The following is a 27,793-nucleotide window of genomic DNA, read 5'->3' as shown; positions in this document are numbered from 1 at the left end:
ATATTCAAATTATATTATTATAATCATTGTAACATAGCATAATTTTGAATTGATTAATAAATGCTAGTTGAAAGAAATTTAGTTTATTATATAGATTGAAGTGTCTATTTAAAGACCCACGCATTAGAATAAGTATTATTGCACATAAGGATAGAATACCTTGCATTAGGACAAGGAGGTCACGAGACCACGCTCCTTGACCTTGGTACCAGTAAGACCTGCCTAGCAGGTAAAAATAGCAAAAAAAACTATACCTGTTTGTGAGCTTGAATTTGCAAAATTATACATGTTAAATCTAAAATATACCTCAGATTATCATAATTATAATTATATGTACAGGAAAAGCTACGATGGTAAGGACATATCAACGATGATGACGCAATCGAGCAACATTGACATCACTAACACCACCACCGTTGTCATCACCATCTCCATCACCACCACCATCAAGGCCAATCGCTCCAGCACTGGAGTTGACCGTAATAATGCAATCATTGGAAGCCATATTTGAAACATTAAAAGGGTCCACAATGGCTAAAACCAAAGAAGAGCAACCTCAGACTAAAGAAATAAATCCACTGGAACCAAAAAATTCTGAGTATGCACAATCAAAGGAAGATATTTCTAGGGAGCTGCAGAAAATTAAACTCCCAGAATTTTCAGGAGGACGAGCTGGAGAACGTGCTGAGCCATGGTTAGAAGGAATGAATAGATGTTTTACACTAAGAGAGTACTCTTCTTCTTCAAAAACAAAAATTTCCATATTTCAATAAAAGGACAGCACCTTGATTTGGTAGGGAAATCTGGAAAAACAACAACATCTCACAACGGATAATGTCCCTTTGGAATTGTTCAAGGAAAGATTCTGTGCTAAGTATTTACCTTCATATTTTCAAGAACAAGAAGCCGGGGCCTTTCATACATTAATCCAGGGTAATAAAATAGTGGAAGAATATGAAATAAGGTTTATGGAGCTTGTGAAATACATTCACTACTTAGATTCTGATGAATGACAAGCTGAACGCTTCATATATGGGTTAAACCCTCGCATCAGGGCCTTGGTTAGGATGTCGAAGCCATCATCAGTAGTCGAGGTAGTAGAATGTGGTCGTTATGCAAAAGAGCATCTAGGAATAAAAAAGGATGTCGGGCCAACAGAATCTCTACAACTAGGATTTCTAGGAAAGACTCCTCGAAACTTCTTCAGGGGAAGTAGCTCAAGACCACCGCCTTATGGTAATAGATTTACCCCAAGAGGAGTAGGAGCAAGAGCTCCCATGGCAGTTAATACTATAGCCGCTGAATCATCAAACACAAGTCCATGGAAATCTCGTGGAACTGCTAATAGAGGAAGAAATGCAAGAGGAAGTGGCATAAGAGGACGAAGCTCTTTATCTAGGAATTCACAATTTGATTCAAGAGGATCGACCCAGGTTAATTGTTGGGGATGTGGAGGACCGCATTTTCAACGTGATTGTCCAGAAGCTTTATCAAATATATTGCATAGAGCGTGAAAAGAACCAACACCAAACACCCAAGGCAATCATAGAATCCATGCAGTAGTCAACAACAATCAAGTAGCACATCAATCCATTGTAGTGGAATCCTCAGGTATTATTAATGGTATAAAATTCAAAATCTTATTTGATATTGGTGCCACAGATAGTTTCATTTCGTCATATGCATTAAATAAATGTGGGTTGGCAGCTCGCAAACAAAATGATTTCAGATAAGTAGAAATGGCCTTAGGAGAACTCCAATCTGTAGACTTAAGTGTGGAAGAATGCAAAATTGATCTAGGGGTCTATTCGACTAAATTAAAAGTTTATGTCACAGCCCTAGGAAATTATGATCTTGTCATAGGTATGGATTGGTTAGAAGCTCATCAAGCTTGGGTAGACTGTTATGGGAAAAGAATTCTCGGTATAAATGATGAAGGAGAGACGATCCAAATTCAAGGTATCAAGAGAAAAGTATCTTTACGCTCCATATTAGCAATGCAAATGAAGCGTTGCTTAAGGAAAGGTTGTCAGGCATATGCAGTTCAAGAAGTAAGTAAAGAAAAAGGACCATCTTTAAAACAATATCTGGTGTTAGCCGAATTTCTAGATATATTTCCAGAGGAACTACCAGGATTACCTCCTGAAAGAGAGCTAGATCTCACAATAGAATTGAAACCTGGTACTCAACTAGTCTTCGAAAACACCTTATAGAATGACAACACCAGAACTTCAAGAATTGCAAATTCAATTGAAGGAACTATTGGATATAGGACACATTCGATCCAGTGTTTCACCTTGGGGTGCTCCTGTAATTTTTGTCAAGAAGAAAGACGGTTCCTTAAGATTATAGATAGATTACTGAGACTTGAATCGAGCTATAGTAAAAAATCGGTATTCAATGCTTCGAATTGGTGACCTATTCGACCAAATGAAAAGAGCTGTTGTCTTTTCAAAAATTGATCTACGATCAGGCTATCATCAGCTAAGAATTTCAGAAAGTGATATTTCTAAGACTGCATTCCGAACACGCTTTGGGCATTATGAATTTACTGTGGTACCATTTGGGTTGACTAATGCACCAACAATATTCATGAACCATATGAACAACGTTTTCCTCAAATATCTTGATCAATTTGTACAAGTTTTCTTAGATGATATTCTCATCTACTCCAAAAATGAGAAAGAGCATGAAGACCATTTACGGATAGTATTATCTTGTCTCAGAAAACACTAGTTATATGGAAAATTATCCAAGTGTTCTTTCTTTCAGAAAAAGATCCATTACTTAGGTCATATCATATATGGTGAAGAAATTTCAGTAGATATTGAGAAGGTAAAAGCAATCATGGAATGGCCAATACTGAAAAATGCACATGAAGTGCGAAGCTTTATGGGTTTAGCCAATTACTATCGAAGATTTGTGGAAGGATTCTCCAAAATTGCAAAGCCAATTACAACTCTTCAACGTAAAGGTGTTAAGTATGAATGGACTGAGGAATGTAATAAAGCATTCCCTGAACTCAAAACACTGCTGACCAGTGCACCAATCTTATGAGTCCCTGATATGGACAAAGATTTTACTGTATGTACTGATGCATCCAAGCAAGGATTAGGTGCAGAGTTAATGTAGGATAGAGGAGTAATAGCGTATACAACAAGAAAGTTAAAGCCTCATGAAGAACTCTACGCCACTCACAATTTAGAGTTAGCCGCTGTAGTGCTAGCTTTAAAGATATGGAGACACTATCTAGTAGGACGAAGCTTTATGCTCAAAAGCGTGTAGGAATTTACAGGGTAAGTTCCACAGAAAGAATACCAAAAGGACACCGCTCACAACCAGATCTCAAATCAATACACCAGTATTTTTGACGTGGTTAAAACCCTCAGAGTGCAAGGAGGGAAACAGTCCACGGCCTGTCCCAACGTGGGTACTACAGGCAATTTATTAATCAAAGAATGAAAATTTACATAAGCTTCTCTCATGCACGGATTACCCGAACAATGACCCTCCATGCGCTTTAAATAGAACTCATGGACCAATCGGGTGTCAAGCCACGGATCAAGTGTCGGTAATACCGAGGTGAGAGTGAACCGTCGGATCACTACATATCGTGACCGTCGGATTGTAAGTTACAAAATGTACAACGGTAAAGAAACACACTTTACCTAACTCTAACCTAACTCTATACTAGACCAAGTTGAACTTAACTATATCCTATGTGTCGGAATATCCTAACATCCCCCCTTAAGAACAACTTGGGATAGGATTGAAGGATTTACAAATATGACACAATAGGAGAAGGAAGGAGGCACTAGAGCCTATCCCCCCTTAGTGACAACTTCCTGAACTCCAAGCATATATCGAAGTTTAGTGAACTTCGCCTCTGTGAGAGCCTTTGTGAAGATGTCTGCAACCTGATCATCTGTTGGACAATATTGCACTTCAAGAACATGGTCATGAATGAGCTTTCTGATGAAGTGCATGTGTAGTTCAATGTGTTTGCTGCGCTGATGCTGGACTGGATCTTTGCATAGCTGAATGGCACTTTGATTATCACACCAAAGTGTGGTTGGATGCTGCTGCTCAAAGCCAAACTCTGATAGGATCTGACGAAGCCACAAGGCTTCCTTACTAGCTTCCACGGCACCACGATACTCTGCTTCTGCTGACGAAAGAGAAATGGCAGCCTGTTTCTTACAAGCCCATGTAATAGGTCCTGAACCAAGAGTGAAGACATAACCGGCAGTAGACTTCCGATCATCAGGGTCACCAGCCCAATCAGAATCAGTGAAACCAACTAACAGAGGAGCTGCTTTGGCACTGTAATGAATCCCAAACTGTACTGTACCTCGAACATAACGAAGTATTCTTTTAGCTGCTTTCCAATGACTTTCACGGGGGTTTTGCATAAAACGAGCAACAAGGCCAACAACAAAGGAAAGATCAGGACGAGTATGGGTTAAATACAAGAGTTTTCCGACAAGTTGACGGTATAAGGTAGCATCAACTTCAGGAGAAGTACAAGAGACTGAAAGTTTGACTCCAGACTGAAAGGGAGAAGGGGCTGGCTTACAGTCTTCCATGTGAAAATGACGAAGAATATCACAAGCATACTTGGACTGGGAAAGGAAAATACCCTCTTGGGATTGCAAGACTTGAAGACCGAGAAAATAGTGTAAGTGTCCTAAGTCTGTCATTTCAAATTTCTTTTTAAGGCTGGACTTCACATGGTTTATAAGGTTGGGATCACTACCAGTAAGAATAAGATCATCAACATAAAGAACAAGGATGATAAGAGAGTTGCCCACTTTCTTGGTGTAGACAGTATTGTCAGAATGACACCTAGAAAAGCCAGATTCTAAAAGAAAGCTATCCATTTTGGCATACCAAGCCCGAGGAGCTTGCTTGAGGCCATAAAGGGATTTCTTAAGTCGACAAACAAGGCTGGAGTCTGTTTGTATGAAGCCAATGGGTTGTTCCATATAGATTTCTTCCTGCAAGTCCCCATGCAAGAAGGCAGATTTAACATCCATCTGATGGACTTCCCATTTTAAAGAGGCAGCAAGGGAAAGAACAAGGCGGATAGAGTTCATTTTGGCAACAGGGGAGAAGGTTTCAGTGTAGTCAATGCCTTCAACCTGTGAAAAGCCCTTAGCAACGAGACGAGCTTTATGTTTATCAACTTTCCCATCTGGTCCATACTTGGTTCTGTAAACCCATTTACATCTAACAAGTTTGCGTCCCTTTGGTAGAGGAACAAGATCCCATGTATCATTTGTCATCAATGAATGATATTCTTCATTCATAGCTGCTTCCCAATGTGGATGGCCTGAAGCTTCTGCAAAAGTGTCAGGATCATGATTTACTGGAGCTTGAGCCAGTAAAGAAGAGGCTCTTTCAAACTGAGAACGTGTACGTCGCTGATCTGTAGGATCACCGGCAAGATCACCTGCTGCATCCCGAGTAGCACGGACCCATCTTGGAAGTTGAGGATCCTGAGAAGGTGGGGGAGGATTATCATCCTCGCTTTCATCATCTGAAGAAGAAATGTTTTCAAAGATAGAAGAGATAGGAAGAGGTGGCACATCCGCCGGACTAGGCTCGCAGGCCGATTTATTTTCATCAAATTTTACATCTCTTCTAATGATAACATTTTTGGACTTAAATGGAATAAGTCTATAACCTTTTACATCTTCAGAATATCCAACAAAAGTACATTTCTCACTCTTAGGTTCTAAAGCTTTATGCTTTTCATCTGGAATATGGGCCCATGCTTCACTTCCAAACACACGAAAGTGACTTACATCTGGTTTAATGGAACTCCAAGCTTCTTCTGGAGTGATATTCTCTAGAACCTTAGTAGGAGTGCGATTGATTATATAATTTGCACAATTAATTGCTTCGGCCCAAAAACTAAGACTGAGTCCTTTAGATTGCAGCATACAATTAGCCATTTCCTTTAAGGTGCGATTTTTCCTTTCAGCTACACCATTTTGTTGTGGAGTGTATGGAACAGTATGTTGCATTTGAATTCCATTTTCGGTGCAAAAGTTGATGAATGTGTTTTTAACATATTCTCCACCATTATCAGTTCTTAGCTTAAGAATTTGATGTCCAGATTGTTTTTCAACAAAGGCTTTGAAGGCCAAAAAAGTGTTAAATACTTCGCTCTTGAGTTTTAAGAAGTATACCCAAGTGCGTCTGGAGAAATCATCAATGAAAGTTAAGAAGTACTTGCAGCCAGAGAATGAAGCAACAGGAAGAGGACCACATAAATCACTGTGCACAAGCTGTAAAGGGGCTGAGGCGTGCCAAGAGGCACGTTTGTCAAAACTGTCCCGATGATGTTTTCCGAGTACACATCCGGAACAAACACCATCTCTGCAAGATACCATAGGAAGACCTGTCACCATATTTTCTTTACATAGATGCTGAAGGGAGCGATAGTTTAAGTGACCAAATCGCTCATGCCAAAGTTTGCTCACTTCATCATTATGAGCAACAAATACTGAGGGAAGATTTGATGACCCAAAGTTGTGAAACTTATACAACCTTTTGGAATCATCAGCAAGACCAGTAGCTAGAATCTGTTTAGGATCTTTTAGATCCTTGATTACAACATCATGAGGTGAAAATTCAACAATTTTACCTTCACCTGAATGAGTTATCTGATAGACAGATAGAAGGTTGCAGGATAAGGTTGGAACACATAATACATCATTAAACTGACCATTGTCTAGATGAACAGTTCCAGTCCCTACAACATTAAGAGATCTATCATCACCAATATATATATTTTTGGTGTTACAATCATTTAAAGAAGAAAACATGGCTTGGTTTTTGGCCATGTGACAAGAGGCTCCAGAATCAATGAGCCACTCATGAGAATGAGAAGAAGAAGAAGATACATTTAATGCATAACCAGACTGAGATGATTGACGATGACATGCAGAAAGTGCCATTCCGGAAGTTGAAGTTGAAGTAGGCTCCACATGGATGTTATGTTTCTTCATTGCGGCTTCCAAGGCTTCCATCTTCTTAAAGCATTTAGATTCTAAGTGGCCATCTCGATTACAAAAGTTACAATGTCTATCAGTCTTCTTCCATTTGTTTTTATTGGTCTTATCATTTTGCTGAAATGATCTTTCATTTTGAGGCTGAGATGGTTTAGGACCATTCTTTTGAGGATATGACTTCTTAGGATTCTTTGAATTTGGTTGCTGCTGGGCGGCTAACGCTTTCGTGGAAGAGTTTCCAAGATTAAGAAGACCAAGGTGTAAGAGTTTTTCTTGTTCTCTTATTAAGGAATCACAAAAGGAGTCAAAGGAAGGGGCCTTGTAGTCTTGTCCTTGACAAATGAAAGCTTCCCTTGTAGAATGGAAAGTGGAAACAAATACAGAGTAGGCTGGTCCCAACTTAGTAAGGATGGAATAAATAAGGTTACCATCTTCTTTCTTAACTTTAACACCTTCCAAGAGATATCTAAGGTTCTTGAATTTGGACAAGAAATCTTCAATGCAAGAAAAATTATTAGGATCCAAAGTAAGCAGCTCATTTTCAAGTTGATGGGCTCTAATTTCATTTTTAATCCCAAAAACTTTAGCAAGTTTTTCTAATGCTTCATGAGGAGTCTCAAGTTCTGCAATGTGGAATCTAAGATCAGGAGAAATAGACATCCCTATCAAACCACGTGCTTGATCTTGTCTATTTTCCCATTTTGCCGCCTTGTCTTCATCTTTTGGTTTCTTCTCTTGGTCTGTGGCTATTCTGAAGAGACCTTTACTTCTAAGTAAATCTTCCATGTAGGCTACCCATTGGAAGTAGTTAGTGCTGTCAAGAATGACTTGGCATGGACTTTCCATTTTTTAAAAAAAACTGAAGCTGAAGATGCTGAAAGTAAGTGTTCCAATGGATAGATCTCGAAAAAATAGGCAGTTTTAAAAAAAACGGCTCTGAAAAAGGTTTCCGAATGAAGAAGTTATGGCTTTTTGAAAAATAATTGTTGAAGTTGCCGGCAAAGTGCGCGAATGTGCGGGAATGAAAAAATCCGCCCCCACAAAATGGAGACTTGAACCCAAGACCTCTACTCTCTTAAAATAGCTTTGAACCAATTGATCTATACAAAAAATTTGAGAGAGAGAGAGAGAGAGAGAGAGAGAGAGAGAGGGGGGGGGGGCCTTGGTTTGCGTGCTTGCCTTGAGAAACCTCTTTTTCCCTACAAAACACAAAACACAAAACCCAACACGAATATGCAAAGAAAAACGAACCTTGCGGCTCGAAGTTAGCTTTAGCCAAAAAACTAGAAATTTTAAAAAAAAATCTCAAAGTTAGCTTTAGCCGAAAAACTAAATATTTTTCTCAATGTTTCTGATTTTTCGAGATCACACTAAGGTGCAGGGAAAAGAGCATACGCATGAGAAAAATCCTTCCTTTCTGTTTCTGATTTGCCCAGATCGCACAGAGTCGCAGGACAAAGAGCATACGCAGAAATGAAAGGTATAGATCCGGTTAAAAAAAAAGGCTAAATAAACTGAAACCGAAATAAGCAGAGAGAAAATAACAGTAAACTGCAAAAAAAAACACTGTATACCTCCCGATCTGAAAAATGACGCAGCTAGGGCTACCGGAAACCTTTTCGCGTGAAACGAAAGGGGTTCCTCACTGGAACAGATGCTCCGAACGCAACAGAGCAGTCCTCTCGGCCCAAAAGCAGTCAGAAACAACAGATCTAGGAAACGACAGCCGCATGCAGTTCTACCGGCTTCAGATTTGGATCACCAACGGACGCGGCCTTCAAATAGCTCTGAAACCATGTAGGAATTTACAGGGTAAGTTCCACAGAAAGAATACCAAAAGGACACCGCTCACAACCAGATCTCAAATCAATACACCAGTATTTTTGACGTGGTTAAAACCCTCAGAGTGCAAGGAGGGAAACAGTCCACGGCCTGTCCCAACGTGGGTACTACAGGCAATTTATTAATCAAAGAATGAAAATTTACATAAGCTTCTCTCATGCACGGATTACCCGAACAATGACCCTCCATGCGCTTTAAATAGAACTCATGGACCAATCGGGTGTCAAGCCACGGATCAAGTGTCGGTAATACCGAGGTGAGAGTGAACCGTCGGATCACTACATATCGTGACCGTCAGATTGTAAGTTACAAAATGTTCAACGGTAAAGAAACACACTTTACCTAACTCTAACCTAACTCTATACTAGACCAAGTTGAACTTAACTATATCCTATGTGTCGGAATATCCTAACAAAGCGACCATCAAAGTCTACTGTATTTGTTTACTCAAAGAGACTTGAATGCTAGACAAAGACGATGGAATGAATTTCTAAGTGAATATGACTTTGGAATATCTTACATCAAGGGAAAATAAAATGTAGTGGCAGATGCTTTAAGCAGAAGACCTCAAACATTTTCCCTCATACCTATCAAAGTAGATTTAAGGCAACGAGTACTAGAACATTTTATAAGAGATAGCTGGTATTTAAAGGTAAGAGCTAGTCTTGATAGTAAAAAGTCAAAAGAACTTACATTTGAGGGGTATGAACTAGAAGATAATGGAATTTTGCGATTTCATGGAATGATGTATATTCCTGATAATGGGGATTTTCGAGACACCATCCTTAAGGAAGCCCAAAAAGCAGTGTATTGTGCACATTCCTGGGTTAAGAAAATGTATACTGATACCAAGACACTCTTCTTCTGGTTAGGCATGAAACGCGATATTGTTCAATTTGTCGCAAAATGTCTTGAATGTCAGCAAGTGAAAGCTGATCATTGTCACCCAGCAGGTCTCTTGCAAACTCATGACATTCCTATGACCAAATGGGAGATAATTTCTATGGATTTTATCGTCGGATTACCTCTCACTCTACAAAGGCACAATGCCATTTTGGTTGTGGTGGATAAATTAACGAAAAATGCCCATTTCATTCCCGTAAGAGACACTTACGAAGTTGCCGACCTAGCTTGAGTATTCATAAATGAAATTATCAGATTTCATGGAGTACCTAAGAAGATCATATCAGATAGAGATTCACGATTCACTTCAAGATTTTGGATTTGCATGTAGTCAGCCTTAGGAACTCAATTAAATTTGAGTACAGCTTATCATCTTGAGACTGATGGGCAAACAGAAAGGGTAAATCAAGTACTAAAAGATATGTTGAGGATGTACGTTATGGATCAACAATCACACTGAGAAAAATACTTATTCTTAGTCGAATTACAATAACAGTTACCACAGTTCAATCAGAATGCCCCCATTTGAAGCATTATATGGCAGACCCTGCAGAACATCGTTAAGTTGGGACAGGTTAGAAGATCGGGTGATAGTAGGGCTATAATTAATCCAAGAGATGGAGGAATAGGTAAAACAAATTAGACAACGGTTAAAAGAAGCACAGGATAAACAAAAGGGTTATGTTGATGCTCACAGAATTGAGCTGAAGTATGAAGTAGGGGATCAGGTTTTCGTCCGCATCAAACCAAATAAAAGCACTATCTGATTCAGAAAAGGGACAAAGTTGTCACCCCAATTTATTGAACCATTTAAAGTCATGGAAAGAGTTGGACTTGTCACCTATCGTCTTGCACTGCCACCTCACCTGCATAAAGTTCATAATGTATTTCATGTATCTGTATTAAGACATTACATAGCTTACAAATCTCATAACCTTTAATGGAAGCAACTGTAAGTATTGGACGAGGGAATCATTTTGGTCGAACCATTACGTGCACTGGAATGTAGGGTTCGACAGCTCAAGAATCGTCTGGTAGATCAAGTTAAGGTCCAGTGGGACAAGTATAGCCCTGGATCGGCTACTTGGGAAGATACGGAAATCATATGTCAAAAATATCCCAACTTGTGTCAATTTTGAAGAACTTTAAGTCATATTTTGTATATATTTACTTTACTTTAAATCAGATACTCAAAACCATTTTGGAAGGATCACATATAAACATGAATTTTTATGTTATTGAAATATGATATATGTTATCTGCTTAATTCTACTGGTACATGCATACCAAGATGAAATATGTTATTTAAATTAACCTTACTGAGTTATGGATACCAAGGTGAAATTTAATATTTGATTAATCTTGCATTAAAATCTAAATTATGAATTATGATAGGAATTAAGATGTTGTAAATTTTGCTTTATTTATGCATATCGATATAATTAATGAGATATAAATAAAAGAATGATTACAATTTCAATATGAAAGCCAATAACATGAGTAGGACATGACCAAATATGTTACACTGGAGATAACAACATGTATGAGTTATACAGAAACTGTTTATTTTATATATACTAATGCATATGTTATACTGGAGATAAAAACATGTATGAGCTGTACAAAAACTGTTTATTTTATATCTATTGATGCAAATGTTATAATATATGGGCAAGTGTTTACATTGCAGATAGCATTGTTACCAAAACGATCACGTGATGACAAAAACTTCAGTACAATTAAGACTTAATGAGGTTCCATGAAAGAGCATTGACTCAGGTTCCATTAGGAGGGGTGGAGGTATTGCCCACCATTTATCCTCCAAAACTTGGAGTCATGGGAGGACTGTGCAAATCACGCTCCCCTAGACGTGTGATGATGACTGCCAGATGCCTACTGGGCAATCAGGTTGATATAATCGACGCTGATACCCTTGAGAGCCTATGAATGGTTAATCAGTATAGCTGACGCCATGGCACACTCTAGTAGAGGACGGATAGGATGGAAGCGGAAGAGATTAGGAACGATAGGATGATTCTAGAGTAGCTTGGGGAACCAACCGGGGCAGAACATGAATATTATAGTTGTAAAATCTTAAAATATTTAAGAAAACATAATTTTAAATACCCATATAAAACGAATTCAATCTTGAAATATAAAAACTTATATACTCACATTAATCACTAATATATTTTAAAAACCGTAACTTCGGGACGAAGTTTTTGGAAGGAGAGATGTATGTAATGACCCACTTATAAATAAAATACGAGTATTAGTATACATACGAGATCTCCATATGATAACTACGTATGCATGGACTCGCATGTATTGCACTATATATAAGCTAGTTATTACAAGAGGAAATATAAATTAAGGTAATGAATTAATACCTCACTAGAGTATCATATATATATGATAAATCCTTAAAACTAGCGGAAAATGTTAATTTTAATTTACAAATTTAAAATTTAAAATTTAAAATCAATAAAATAATAATATAAATTATAAATTAAATAAATTTAATTAATTCATTAAAATAATAAATAAACATTATTAAAACAAAACTGTGTATCCAAATAAAATCAACAAAATTAAATGAGATTTGATTTCATAAAAGTTATACGTAACCAAAATATTGACATGAAGATGGGAAGAAGGTGGTGGATGAGGAAATAAAAGAAGGAAGGAAATTTGGAAAGGGGGGAGAAAAAACCATTTTTATGCAGGGAGCAGACATGAGAATAATTTTGGAACACGGTGGTACATATATGAAGGGAACTTGAGTTTTGATTGTACTGGAGTTTTTGGGCACGGGGGATCAGATCGCTTCGATTGGAAAGCATTCTGAGACTGAGTACCCAGTTTGGCAGGGTTGTTTTGGCCGTTTTGGTAACACAGCGGGAACAAAAATTGCAGCCAGAACAAGAATTGCAACTAGAACAAGAACTGCAGCAAAACAATTTGCAGTAGAGCTTCGCAGCAGAGCAGAGAGGTTGGTATTCATTAGATAAATAAATTTGAATTCTGTGTTTAAATTACATATTCAGGTATTTGAATTGAGGGTTCTTACACCCCAGCTTCTGGCGTCTGCAATCGATTCCTTCAACAAATTTTTGGATTCCCTCTTGGCTTTTGTGCTGCCTCTGCGTGGCCTTGCGTGGCTCTATGCCAACTTCTCTGGCTTTGCGTTGCCTCTGCTGGATCTCTCTCTCTCTTCTTTGTTGAGTATTCTCCGACCGGGAAAGATTTCCCTTCAGATACTATCCCTGCCCCTCATCACAACAAATCACTATTGAAAATCCCCCTGGCAGCTACTCTGCTTCAGAAAATCAAACCTCTGATCTCCCCTCTGCGTGTTCTCCAAGTGGCCATCGATGTTCTTCTTATAATCCTCTAGTTGAGAACCAATGGCTAGATTAGATTCTAATCAATGACTTTGATCATTTGGACTCGATCTCTGTCTTATTTGAGAAGTTTCACCCACAGTTTAGATTAATACCCATTAATTATTTTAGTCTCCTAAGTTTAGACTTACGGTCCCATTAAAAATATTTAATTATTTTAATAAAACTGTCTCTAGGGGAATTTCCCAAAACGATTTATGGGTATAGGAGAATGCATGTCTAAGCCTCCTAGCAAATTTTGAGACTTAAAGCACATTCGATGCTACCAGAAATCAATACTCTGTCTTAGCGAGAAATGTGCTCTAGCAAGGCACCTTGTTGAAGCATCACACTGTTCTGTAACATCTCTTTTTACGCTGTTGATGTCTGACATTTTGTTTACCAACTCTTGCACAAATGTTGCATTTGTACTGCTGCTGACCCTGGCACTGTCAACACTGCATCCGTACTACAACTCCCTCTCAATTTTGCATTTGTGCTACTGCTGGCACTGCCACTGCCAATACGGCATCTGCACTGCAACCTCCTCCAACTGCTGCAGCTATTACATCAGCAACGAAAAAGCATCCCAAATTATTGAACAAGTGTTCAGTATGATGCATCTTGTTGTTGGAGTCTGATTGCAGCTATTCTCTATGCTGACCCTATGAAGCCTCTGTGTTGCTGCTGAACTCTGCTCTGTGCCAACTGCATTGATGTCAACTTTAGCTCTGCACTGTTCAGTCTCAGGCGCTCCTAGCCACTACAACTATCACTTCGGCACTCCTTTGCACCAACTGACATTGGTCCATCCTGCTACTTCTGATCTGGGCTCCCGTAACAAGGAATTGATACGAGAGGTGGGCTCCTCAAGGATCTTGCCCAACTACAGTCCTTTCGAAATACAACTCTAAATCTCCCCACTTCCCTCCTGGAGATGCCTGGGCTGTCATGACAAACTCCTCCTCCTTGATCTTCGCCGCTACAACCTTCGGATCATGCTTCTTATCTTTGTCCTTCTTCCTGAGAGGACACTGTGTTGCATAGTGACCGAATTCACCACACTTGAAGCATTTGATCTTCGAAACATCTTTCTTCTTCTTCTGTTGCTCCTGCTGCCCCTTGGATGCAAGGGATGCATTCTCTTCCTCATCCTTGGGCTTCGACCTACTGCTGCTGCTTTCGTCAAGTTTACACTTGACCAAGTCTCTCCTCAGCTCCTCTTGCTTAAGAGCTGCCCGCATTTCATCCCAGTTTTGCAAAGTCACCCTGTCCAGGATGCTCTGGACAAAGACTTGCCACTCCTCAGATACTGAATTTAGGGTCAGTCTTACCATCTCGGAACCTTGGGGTGTTGACCCCACAATTGCTAGCTCATTTCGAGTTTCTTGAAGTTTAGTGAGAAACGGATCAATGCGTTCCCCCTTCTGCATCTGCATAGATCTCATCTTTTGCTCCAAGTACATCTTCCGCTGCTTGAAAGATCCCTGATATAGCGTCGACAAAGCATCCCACATCTCCTTGGCAGTGTCTCTGCCAGCGATGTGACAGACTATATGATCCTTCACTCCATCAAGGATCATTCTCTTGGTCTTCGCCATTTCTCCCTTGTACTTCTTGAGCGGATCTAGATCCGCGGGCTCAGCTACAACGCTGTTGACATAGATCTTGAGAAAATGCTCATCCAGAAGGCACGACATCCTTGCCTTCCAGATCACATAGTTGGATGCACCATCCAACCTATCCTAATCTCTCAATCCACTGGCTACCATCTCTGCCAATCGAAAAAGTCGAATGACCTCCTCTCTCCTGCTGTTGCTCAACAAATGAGAATTCAAATTCCCTGGCTAGGAATTCTCTGAGGAAGAAATTCGTGCAAGTGTCTCTCTTCTTCCTTTTGACATCTTTTTGCCCAACAATTGCGTGTAGAAAACTGCGTCCCACCAGAAACCCCTCTTCGATGAAGCTTTTGCTGTGTTGCTCCCTTTGTCGCTGACAAATTTCGATCTGGAAATCCTACCTCTCGTCGACTCACTCAGAGGGAGATTTACCACGAAAATCTTGCCCTCTTGGTTTGATTGCGCAAACCCTTTGAGGATTCAAATTGTTGCCTCTGCAGGGATTTCGAACTCTCTTCCTCCTTCAGCGCTTGGCTCTCCCGACACTGCTCACTTGTTTCACCTGCAGCTTTGATACCATGTGAAAATTCGGATGCCCAAATTCCTACTGCAACAACTGATTACGTTTCTCTTATTTGTTATTTAGTAAACCAAATTATTAACTGTTTCCTACAGTAAACATTGAAACGAATACACTGCAACCTTCATAATTAAAATACGGAAACAAGAAACTGAACAAGAAAGAAACACACAACACATCTACACAGTTATTTTTGGACAAATGTCCTCAGAAAAACCCAATGCGGGAAAACCAGTGCAGTAGCTCCGAGGGTTTTATTATTATGCAGTAGTAATCTCTGAATAAAATCTCTGGATGCCTTACCGGCAATCCAGTTACAGAATATCACTGACAGAGAGATAAGTGAGCTTACCTCACACTATCACTGGAAATCCTGGTTGATCTAGCCACTGAATGAACTGCCTTTGCGTAGCCTCTGCGCAATCACTGCGTCAGCCCAACGTCACAGCCTCTGGGGACAACAACACCCCTTCAGCTGATCGATTTGCTGCCCAGGAACTTCGATTTGCACCTCCTAGTCTCACAACATGGCTTCTGGCTTCTACAATTGATTACTTTAGCAAATTTTTGGATTCCCTCTTGGCTTCTACGCTACCTCTGCGTGCCCTGCGTGGCTCTGCATCAACCTCTCTGGCTTTGCGCTGCCTCTGCTGGATCTCACTCTCTTTTCTCTGCTGAGTATTCTCCGACCGGGAAAGATTCCCTTTGGATACTATCCCTGCCCCTCATTGCCAAAGATCACTATCGAAAATCTCTCCGGCAGCTACTCTGCATCAAAAAATCGAACTTTTGATCTCCCCTCTGTGTGTTCTCCAAGTGCCCGTCAATGTCCTTCTTATAATTCTCCAGTTGATAACCAATGGCCCAGATTAGATTCTAATCAATGGCTCAAATCATTTGGACTCGATCTCTGTCTTATTCTAGAAGTTTCACCCACGGTTTAGATTAATACCCATTAATTATTTTAATTTCCTAAGTTTAGACTTAGGGTCCCATTAAAAATAGTTAATTATTTTAATAAAACTGTCTACAGGAGGAATTTTCGAAAACGATTTCTAGGTATTAGAGAATGCATTTGTCTAAGCCTTCCTGCAAATTTTGAGACTTAAAGCATATACGATGCTACCAAAAATCAACAACAACTATTCTTTCGGAGATTATACTCGATTTTAATCATTATTATATATATTCTAGAGAAAGTCTTCATCTCTTATACATCCTTAAGTAAGTCAGATTCTATTCTCCAACGTCATAAACACTTGAGCATAATTTTTATAACCAACTTTTGTTTCACAAGATTCTATATATTTATGAATCTTATCCAAAGTTTTCTTTTAACATGCATTCCTATGCTTTCATCCAATCATCTCGCTTTATGACTTTGAAGTGACCCTTCAACTTGACACATTGCATTCCTTCATCCTTTTATCAAAATCAATTCCACATTACATTGAATGTCCATTTCCCTTGTCATGATGCTTTTCGCAAGGACCTTCCAAAATGATGGCCCCTTGTCGGATCATGATGAACCATTTAAGCAAGATGACAACCTCTAACATAAAGTTAGATAATATCTGGATGAACAATATGCAAAATGGCCTATCATTTTATCCTAGATGATCTCTACTAAGCAACTTAATCATGTATACTCTAAATATGTTGCTATCATATGTTTTCTTTCAATGATGCTTATACAAAACATAGTATCCTAAAAGAAAGATTAATTTTCATAAAGAACCTAACAGTTAGTGAACCTTCTTTAGTAGTAAAGATCCTTCACTTCTTCCTTCTTCACCTTCTTCTCAGGGTCTCCCACTGCGGCTACATGAGCTTCACTTCTTTCTTTTCTCTTGTTGTTTTGTTGGATTGGACACTCCCTCTTAAAGTGTCCAAACTCATTGTACTTGAAGCATTGAACCTTGGACATGTCTTTCTTCTTGGACTTAACAAACTTCCCTTTCTTTAGTTTGTTGACTTGGGCTAGGAATGCTTGAGATTGTTCATCTGATCCAATATCATCCTTGACCTTGATCCTTGTTTCTTCCAATATGCATTGAGTCGACAACTCATCAAAGGGAGTTGAATCTTTCTTGGAGTAGATGCTTGTTGCAAAGTTGCTCCATTTTGGTGGCAATGTGTTCAATATGTAGATAGTTACTTCAGAATCAGTAATGGGTTTCCCAAGTCCTTGTAAGTGGTCTCTTAGTTGAGAGACTCTCATGAGGAAATATGCTACATCCTCATCTTTTGATTTCTTCATTCTATATAACTTATTCCGCAAAGACTTCTTTTGTCCTATTGTACTTACAGAGTACAAATTCACTAGCTTATCATACATAGCCTTGGAAGTCTTCAAATTTGGAACAAATGAAACAAGAGAATCCTTAATTGATTTAACTATGATCCTTTGAGCCCTTACATCCCCTTTCTTGTACTTTGCTAGTTCTTGTGTCTTGCCCTTGCTTGGTTCAGTTATTTCCCTAGTAACATATTCCATTACTTCTTGTTTTGTGAGTATCAAGTCAACTCTTTTCTTCCATGCTAGATAGTTTGATGCCCCAACGAGCTTATTACTCTCCTTGCAAAAAGAACCCATATGACTTGAAGATTCATATATAATGTAATAATATGTTACTTACTTGTGCTCAAGATTTTCGTTGATGATGTCTTCAGTCTCCTTGATGCCTTCAAAATCCTTGAGGTGTCCCTGAGAACAACTTTCGAAGACCTTGAATGCTTCCTTCAAAGATGCCTTTCAAATAGACTTTCTTCTAGAGAGAGATCAACACTTTTCCTGAATTCATCAAGATCTTCCTTTGATGTGAGCTTGATGTAGACTTGATCTCCTTTAATATAGAAAACCTTCTTCTTTGATTCCTTTCTAAAATGATTCTAAATAATCAACTTTTTCATGAAGAGCTTCCTTTTTCCTTCCCTTGACAAGTGAATTCTTCTGGTGTCCTTCCAACTGCCTTCCTTTTCAACCTTAGCTTTGAAACCATGTTGGACAATGTAAAGTGGCAACTATTAGATCTTATTTTCCTTTAAACTTGATGTTTGCTTGTGAATCTTAATTATCTTCTTTATGTTCTTTTGTTAGATCTTTTCATCAAACAAAATAAAAAACAACAACAAGAGAGGACACAGATATAGGCTCTCAACTAGGGCAAAGCCCTCCAAGGGGAAAACCCTAAAACACTTCTCTTCTTAGAATTTGCTTCAAATGAGATACAAAGACCCAAACCATAGAACAAGTTCTCCTCCCATTACCATGTCGGACCTTCCTCAAGTCCTTGAATCTGCACCAAACTGCTACACACTGCAACTTCGACCTACCAGCGTTGACATTGCTACTCAAGCTACAACTTCGACCCTACAAGTTTGGCCTGTAGCTCCCAAGGAAACCCTAGATCAACCTCCTTCTGAGATCTTCCTAGAGCTAGACAACTCCTCCTAAGGTCAATGAAATCTAGACAGAGTATCCTTCTTCCTAGCTACATGTTGCACTTCGTCCTATTGCAACTCGGCTCCGCAACTTCGACCTGTTTCTACAACCCATAAACCCTAGAATTTTGCACGTGTGAGAGAGATAGAGCCCAAAAGCCAATAAATTTTGTCCTTCTTCTTTCTCCTTGACTTTCACTCTCCTTCTTCCAGCTTCTCAGCTACAGATTGAACACTTTCTTGAGATATCGAACTTGTGAGTGTGTGTGTCTCAAATGAGGTCGAATTGCTCCTTTATATAGCTTTCTAAAGGGGTCGAATTCCCTCCTTTATTCCAACTTGACGATTCCAAGGTTGACTTGTACTCTTGGATATTCTAGGACTTTCTAGACTAAAAAATAATTCTTTTTACAATTACATTTTGCCCAGAAGGGTCTTATAAACATGATGTCTTATAAAGACCATTAATAATGAGCATGAAACCCATACTTTAATAATAATACATTTTTCTTTTCTTCTCTTGTTTGTTACATAAGATACATATTGAAATGAGTACAACAATTATGAAGACCGAAACTAGTTACATTTTCAACAATTTTCATTTAACTGGATCTCCAACACTACACATGAACTCTTAATGATTATTCCTATAAACTAGAAATAAAATCACCATCATTGAAGTCTAACTTATGAGGACAATTCGACGTCTTCATTGGCTAAGTCTCAAGCCAAAAGACCTTGCTTGCTAGATTTTCAACAAAGATGTTCAAGGTCAACCCTTCAATTCATTGGTGTTTGTGATAGTAGTGGTAATGGAGGGGAAATGCTTCTTTATGGTTAGGTGCCATGGCCATGGGACCAACTGATGGAGGTCCATCATCCTGAGTCTATAAATGTATGGAGGGAGCAATCATGGAGGCATGAGTTACCTCTTTCCTTGGCCTACTTTTTCCACCCCTCTGGAGCACCTTTTACTTCTTTTTGATAAATCTTTGATAAGGAGCATAACTTAGGTTTCCAATCTTGCTTTTAATGTTGTAGGATTTATTTACCGCTTAAGGATGAGTTGGTTTCTTGCTCATTGGGGTTGGGACATGCAAGGGCTCGTTTATTATATGATGGAGCATCCAGTGCTCAAGAATTGGGTTATGGCTAATGAGGAGGGTAGAGGTCATGCTAGCGTTTTGCCCATGCACTAATTATTGTCCCAACCATCTTTTGCATTTTATCTTTTCTTTTCTTTTGTTGGGCCCATCTTATGCTTTTATCTTTCTTTTAGCTACATCAACCTCCAAGGCAAATTTTTCTAGCCTTGACTCAAGGATGTGGATATGAGGGTGCGAAATCCCAATGAACCAATGACAACAAAACCCGTCTTGAGAAATTTGGGGGCAACAAGTGTAGGTGATCTATCGAACTTTGATATCTGTTTGTGATGTATTTTTACTTTACTTTGTTAGCTTCTTCTTTGATTTGATTATTATTATTGTTCTTCATCAAACAACTACCAAACCATAAAGAACAATAAGGCAAAGGACACAAGATATAGGCGATCAGCCAGGGCCAAAACCTCTCCAATCTGAGAAGAAAACCCACTAGAGGTCTCTCTTCTTATAGACCTTCAATTGACAAATTCCAAGACCTTTGACCCTTGACTAGGACACTCCAAGATCAAGTCACACCTTGCTTCGAGTAGCTTTTGCAAACTTGACTTCCAACAACTTCTTCTGCAACATCGACCTACCCAACAACTCCTTCTGCAACTTCGATTTGCCCAACAACTACAACTTCGACTTGACCAACAACTTCTTCTGCAACTTCGACCTGCCCAATAGTTTCTTTTGTAACTTCGACTTACCCAACAATTTCTTTTGTAGAAACCCTAGCCCATGCACGTGTGAGATATGATGGTGAATTCCTGCTCCTTTATTCTTCGCTCGGATAGATTCTCTCTTCTAGAGAATTCGATTCCCAAAATAGATCTTCTTAATGACCTATCTTCACTTCTACAGCTCGGCTTTGCTGCTGCAATACGTGCCCTAGTTCCTTCGCATGTGTGGAGAGATGTAGCCCAAAAACAAACCCAAAACAACTTGACTTTTCTTCCTTCCTTCGTCTCCCTTTTCTTCGCACTTCTTCTTGTCCTTGTGATCGAACTTGAGTGAGTGAAGTGTGTCTCCAAGTGATGTCAAAGTCTCCTTTATATAGGCTTCTCAATGGGTCGAATTGCTCCTTTTGCGCTGACTTGTCCCTTCATGTAGGCCGACTTGATCTTTGCATTTATGACGAGGTCTTGGAGGGTCTTTGACTCATTTTTGACTCAAACAAATTCTTTTTACAATATGTAACATGCCCAAAAGGGTCTTCCATACATGACAATGACTCAATAGACTTTATAACATACCTAGAAGCACTCAATGGGTGCTTGACCTAAAAATAAATTTCCCTTGAGCGTGAAGCCCATGCCTCAAGAACAACAACAATAAATTTATTTTTCTTTTCACATTAAATACATAATCATGATTAGCTCTGTTATTATGAAGACCAAACCTAGTTACATATTTCAACAACCCGAAGGATGCATGTGACATCAAGGGAATGATGAAAGGTGTTAAGTATGAAATGGTTATGGACACGCTACCTCAATCCAAGTTTTGCAAGTAGTGCCCCTCCTAAAACCCTAAGGCCTCAGAGGAGGTTCCATGGGACTAGAGCCAAAGACTACCCCCCCTGGTAAGGTGAGAGAACAATTTTATGGTGAAGATCGGTCAATTATCCAGGTGACCCCTTTATCCATGTTAGAATGCCCAAAACATTAAGTAAAATCACTTGATTGCAAAATGGTTGAACCAATAAAGTACCTGCCAAGTGGGGACCCACCTTCCTTCAATAGGAATGCTGGATGGTGGGAAGTGTATGACTAGTGCAAATGGCAGAGGAATGTGGCATATCATCATAACCGAGCAATGTATAGGGCTGCTGGTTGGCTAGCTGTCCAAGATACGAGAAAAGAATTTTCCTTTGCGGTTACCCACCTAACAGGGCCCACATTGTATAGTTGGCTTCTCTCACAGTGTTATTAGAATTGAATCAGTCCCAGCAAAACTTGCTGGTTCATTGAAGGCTTTGCACCAGTTATTAATGGTCAATTCCATACTGAACTGCCCAGTTTCGTATGGAGCTGGCCATAAATGCCAAAATTCGCTGGTTCCATACAGAACTATACAACCAGTGATGGGGACCACTTAAACTCAAATTTAAAAAAAAATCTATAAAATAAGAGAAGGTGAAACACTAAATGTAACCCCAGCCCCCTTAATCCTATTTAAAGAGGTCCCCACCCTCCATTTCACTCACAATTCATTTGAGCAATTTGGACTTTCTGAGGTGTTTCTTGGACTGATTTGGAGAGCTGATTGAAGGGATGTGATGCCACTTAATTTGTGACTTATTAATGCAAAGTTTTCACTAGATGAGAAATAAGTGGAACTTGGAAGAGTTACCGTTGTCACCTCAATTTCCTCTTCCCACACTTCTGGATGATCAAACATCACCACTGGGGGGTTCTTCCCTAAATATCAATTGTCTTCTAGATTTGAACCCCAAATGTTTGATAATTAAATGAAAATACTGTTTACTGAGAAATTAGTGTAGATGATCTTTATAATTGTCATGGAAAAGAGGTTTATATAGACTTTTGTTGAGTTTTCTGTGTGGTAAATTGTATGTGTACTTATGTATAAGGATGGAAATAATGATGTTCATAATAGGCATTCAGATTTATTCTTTTACAACATTAAAATCAGTCTATTTATTGATTTTCCAGCTTGTTCAATGGTCCACCAAGACATTTTAATCACATGTATAAATCTGGAAAACAGTATAGATCTTCCTTACTGTTTCATGAGGGTAATTTCCAGCATCATGTGAAGTAGAGAGTGGTGGGCATGAAACTGACAATACAAGTGTTTTGTAGGGTCTAAATGCTCTTCAATTCAGCCTTTTAATGATTTGCCAATGTGTAGTACAATAAAATTTCAGGGGCAGATCTATGATAATTGTTACACAGTAATTTCCAGATCTGTAATTTGTGTTTATGAATGAGTTTTAACAAAGTTTCTAAGGTGGTTGTAAGGTCAACCCAGTACCTAATACTACAGGTAATGCTAGATCTTAGACTTTTGTGATCCATATTGATAATGAGATTGTCTTTCTGATGCGATTAATCCGAAAGACAATCTCACTACAGGTAATGTTAAATGAAATTACCGAAGCAGATAGTTTCCGGCTAGTAATAATTTTAGTCTCTTAAGATTTTCTTTCCATACAATGAAATCATGAGTATAATAACATTTTAATGAATGGGAAATTCCAGTGACAGACATCAAAATAAAGTATGATATTATCCAGTTAATAGCTTGTCTTTGCTAGTGATCACTAAGAAGGCCTCCAAAAATTCTGATTGTTGTCTTCCTTTTAATATTATTAGGCATGGTCTTTTGCACATATGTTGTGTTTTGTAAGAGCATTCAACAGGGAGCTAAACCTGTGAAACTAATGTCATTGTCGTTCAGAATCATGCCGGACATGTTTCTGTGATGTTTACGGAAATGGAAATGCCCTGGAAACGTTCCAGTGATTTTCTGGGGAGTTCCCTACCTGTTTTGGTTTCGAAACATTTCCAGGAAGGAAACAGGGGCAGGGTAGGAGTTTCCTTTGATGTTTCTCAGAAGATTGACAAGTAGAATAATATATTCATGGAGGAAATTCTTCTGTAAATATGTACAATGAATTCAACAATATTTGATATTATGGATCCAAATGTCTAGCGATATTATTATTTGTGTATGTGTTTTAGCTGAGACCTGAAAAACTGGTTGCTTGATATTTTATAGTACAAGAGAGAACAGTTGGTTTCAAACACTTTTGTAAATATTTTGGGCTTTACTCAAACAGGGAAATATCCAGAGTCTAACTGCTGCTCAGTTAGACAAATTCAGGGCAAATGCATGGTTATTGTCTCCTCCATGTCAGCCATACACTCGGCAAGGTGCACAGTTTTGCCTTTTGCCTAATAAAATGTCTCTGTGTTAGTGCCGTAAAAAGAATTTTGTAAATTAATATCTGAACCTTTTATTTGTTTATGCGCTGCTAATATCATTGGTTTATTTTGGTACATTTTGGAAAATCGGCCATCTTGTTGATTACTTATTCTATTTGTAGGTTTGCAGAAAGATGCTGAAGATGCTCGGGCATCCTCCTTTATGAAGATACTAGAGCTTATCTCGCTGACACTGTTTCCTCCAACTATGTTGTTTGTGGAGAATGTAGTTGGGTTTGAGGTTGGTTATATGAATTCTGTCAATTAGCTTCCAATCTTGTCACGAACAGAATTTCTTTACGTAAGAGTGGTCTGATGGAATTTCTTATCCAGTCTTCTATTACACACAAGCGGATGATGGAGGTCTTGAAGAAAATTGGATTCATCACACAAGAATTCATCTTGAGTCCTCTTCAGTTCTGTGTACCTTATTCTCGTCCTCGTTACTTCTGCCTTGTAAGTTGATTAGATTCCATGTTTATAACTTTATGTTTGTTTCTCAATTAATTGCTCTTCCAAATGAGGCGTTCTGAATTTTATTCCAAAGAGGACAAGTGCACGGTGCTAAAATTGTGGCTCAGAATCCAGATTCCTAGTTCAAGGGCCAGAAGCCTTCCAAGTTATTTCAGCTTTGAAGGTCACACATACTGAATCCTAGGGATGTTTTTGAGCCCTGCAATTGCATTCTTTACAAGGCGGTAAATGACATTAATGTTAGAACTTATGCGGGGATCAGAGGTTCGGTACTATTGGATTATATTATGCATAGAGGTTAACAATATGCCTGATAATTACTAGAAGAATGCCACAGTTGCTCAATCCAATTTCTGCCCGTGATTAAATTATAGATTTGAATATGTTAAAATGACTCTGCTGAGATGATACACAATGACTCCAATGAGGTGATATATAAGAAAGAATTTTGAAGTTGTTATAGATGTTACAAGAAAAAAATAATTATCACAATGAACCCAAGGGTCATAACCAGCTGGGATTAATTCGGCAAGGGTTCAAAAGTTGAAAAACTCGGCAAAGTCGGGAGTTTTTTGAAAAAGTCGGCAAAATTAAAAAAACACAAAATTATTCATTTTTTTTTTTTTAACATCTAGAGTATCCACAACATCAAATAAATGCATTTCCACATAAACATGTAAAGAAAGCTAATATATAATATGTATATGAAGTCTAGTGCTACATCACATATCAAAATAGTGAATCAACTCCTGAATTTTGAGCCCTGTCTAAGTCTCAACTCTCAAGAGTCAAAATATCAACAAAAAATATAATAAATGTATATCATGAGTCATCTAAAAGTCATCAAGTAATCAGTCATTGAGATCCTCTTCCCCTTTTACGGGAATAAGGAACGGCTTTGCCTTTTCCTCTAGAGGAAGAAGGCCCTACCCCTGGGGATACAAATGGACTCAATCGTCCTCTAGAAGCCGATGGAAGAGGTGGCCTTTGTCCTATGCTGCTGCTGCCCATCCTAGATGGTGTCACCTCCTCCTCATCATCCTCAACCAGCTCTGCCTCCTGACCTTGATGTTGCTCCTCCTCCTCTACCTCTGGCTCTCCCTCCCCTGCAACTGCTACATCCTCTAGATCCACACCTAACCAATCCAGGATCTAGTCCATGATCGGCCTCTCAGTTTCGACTCTCCATGCAGAAGTGGTATCAATATTGTCCAATGAGATGGCTTCCACATCAGTAGGTGTCTGAAGCTATCTCACCCACAATTGAAGATTGTAGTAGACGTAGACCATGTCATTGAGGCATTGGGACTCCAATCTGTATTGGGGTCATAGATTGTAAATTAGTAATTAGAAAATTTAAATATTAAAAATAATCAAATGAATTTAAAAAATTTAATTTGAAATTTTTTCCTTGTTGCGCTTTTCACTGTGTATTTTGTCAAATACACTCCAGTTGCGCTCACAACCAGAGGAACTACATGTCCGGTCGAGCACTTGAATGGAAAGCTTTTGGAGATGGGGTACTCTGGCACCATAGCTTGTCCACCAAGCATCTACAAGTTAAAAGAAAAATGAGAAACATAAAAAAAAACATTGAAATTCTAAACTTAAAAGTTTGAAACAAATTGAAGCTTACCTGGCATTTTGGTCGTCCTATTCTTAATAGCCATGGTAAAACCAATTGTGCCACCTCCCATCCTATAGACCTCCATTTCTTTAGAAATATCTTCACGTTCTTGCTCCGATGACACCATCTTCTCGACACAAGTGAAGAATCTATCCATCACCTCGGCATCAAATCAGAAACCACAAGCGTAAGAAAATGCAGGGTTGGGGTAGATACCTGCAGCATGAATGGGGCGTAAGAAAATGCAGGGTTGAGGTAGATACCTGTAGCATGAATGGGGCGTAAGAAAATGCAGGGTTGAGGTAGATACCAACATCATTAAAATGACTCCGCTGAGATGATACATAATGACTCCAATTAGGTGATATATAAGAAAGAATTTTGAAGTTGTTATAGATGTTACAAGAAAAAAATAATTATCACAATGAACCCAAGGGTCATAACCAATGTGGGAAAAGTCGAAACCGGGATTAATTCGGCAAGGGTTCAAAAGTTGAAAAACTTGGCAAAGTCCGGAGTTTTTTGAAAATGTCGGCAAAATTAAAAAAAGACAAAATTATTCATTTTTTTTTTTTTAACATATAGAGTATCCACAACATCAAATAAGTGCATTTCCACATAAACATGTAAAGAAAGCTAATATATAATATGTATATGAAGTCTAGTGCTACATCACATATCAAAATAGTGAATCAACTCCTGAATTTTGAGCCCTGTCTAAGTCTCAACTCTCAAGAGTCAAAATATCAACAAAAAATATAATAAATGTATATCATGAGTCATCTAAAAGTCATCAAGTAATCAGTCACTGAGATCCTCTTCCCCTTTTACGGGAATAGGGAACAGCTTTGCTTTTTCATTTAGAGGAAGAAGGCCCTACCCTTGGGGATACAAATGGACTCAATAGTCCTCTAGAAGCCGATGGAAGAGGTGGCTTTTGTCCTATGCTGCTGCTGCCCATCCTAGATGGTGTCACCTCCTCCTCATCATCCTCAACCAGCTCTGCCTCCTGACCCTGATGTTGCTCCTCCTCCTCTACCTTTGACTCTCCCTCCCCTACAACTGCTACATCCTCTAGATCCACACCTAACCAATCCGGGATCGAGTCCATGATCGGCCTCTTAGTTTCGACTCTCCATGCAAAGGTGGTATCAATATTGTCCAATGAGATGGCTTCCACATCAGTAGGTGTTTGAAGCTGTCTCACCCACAATCGAAGATTGTAGTATATGTAGACCATGTCATTAAGGCATTGGGACTCCAATCTGTATTAGGGTCATAGATTGTAAAATAGTAATTAGAAAAATGAATTCAAAAAATTTAATTTGAAATTTTTTACCTGTCGCGCTTTTTGCTGTGTATTTTGACAAATACACTCTGGTTGCGCTCACAACCAGAGGAACTGCATGTTTGGTCGAGCACTCGAATGGCAAGCTTTTGGAGATGGGGTACTCTAGCACCATAGCTTGTCCACTAAGTATCTACAAGTTAAAAGAAAAATGAGAAACATAAAAAAAAAAAAAAAAACATTGAAATTCTAAACTTAAAAGTTTGAAACAAACTGAAGCTTACCTAGCATTTTGGTCGTCCTATTCTTAATAGCCATGGTAAAACCTAAGTTGCAGGAAACGTGGGGGTAGGGATCGTTTCCCCCCTGAAACGGAAACGAAACCAGGAAATGCGTACCGTACGGCCTGGAAACGCGTTTCCAGGCCGTACGAGCCACGTTTCCCTAATTTAATGTGTTGTTTTTTAATTTTTTTTTTTATTGGTTTTTAAATTTTTTTTAGGTTTCTGGAAA

The 27,793-nt window shown here is 38.8% G+C and overlaps 1 protein-coding gene across 5 annotated transcripts in view; it reads left to right on the top strand.

Moving 5' to 3' along the window:
* Positions 1–27,793, top strand: part of DNMT2 (DNA methyltransferase-2) — a 320,023-nt gene that overhangs the window by 132,417 nt on the left and 159,813 nt on the right. For all 5 annotated transcript variants that reach the window (XR_016252859.1, XM_089396361.1, XM_089396360.1 and 2 more), the window contains exons 3-5: positions 23,747–23,840; positions 24,014–24,132; positions 24,225–24,347. Coding sequence is in view for 4 of the 5 variants with exons in the window: in XM_089396361.1 (XP_089252487.1) it covers positions 23,747–23,840; positions 24,014–24,132; positions 24,225–24,347 (336 nt within the window). In the remaining variant the exon portion in view is untranslated. The remainder of the gene's footprint in view (positions 1–23,746; positions 23,841–24,013; positions 24,133–24,224; positions 24,348–27,793) is intronic.

The sequence above is a fragment of the Pinus tabuliformis genome, chromosome 1_2 (assembly GCF_031772625.1).
Source record: "Pinus tabuliformis cultivar Carrire ecotype Pingquan chromosome 1_2, CPIR1, whole genome shotgun sequence".
In the NCBI taxonomy this organism is placed as follows: Eukaryota; Viridiplantae; Streptophyta; class Pinopsida; order Pinales; family Pinaceae; genus Pinus; species Pinus tabuliformis.
The sequence above is the reverse complement of the archived record's forward strand: the minus strand, read 5'-3'. Positions and strand labels throughout refer to the sequence as shown.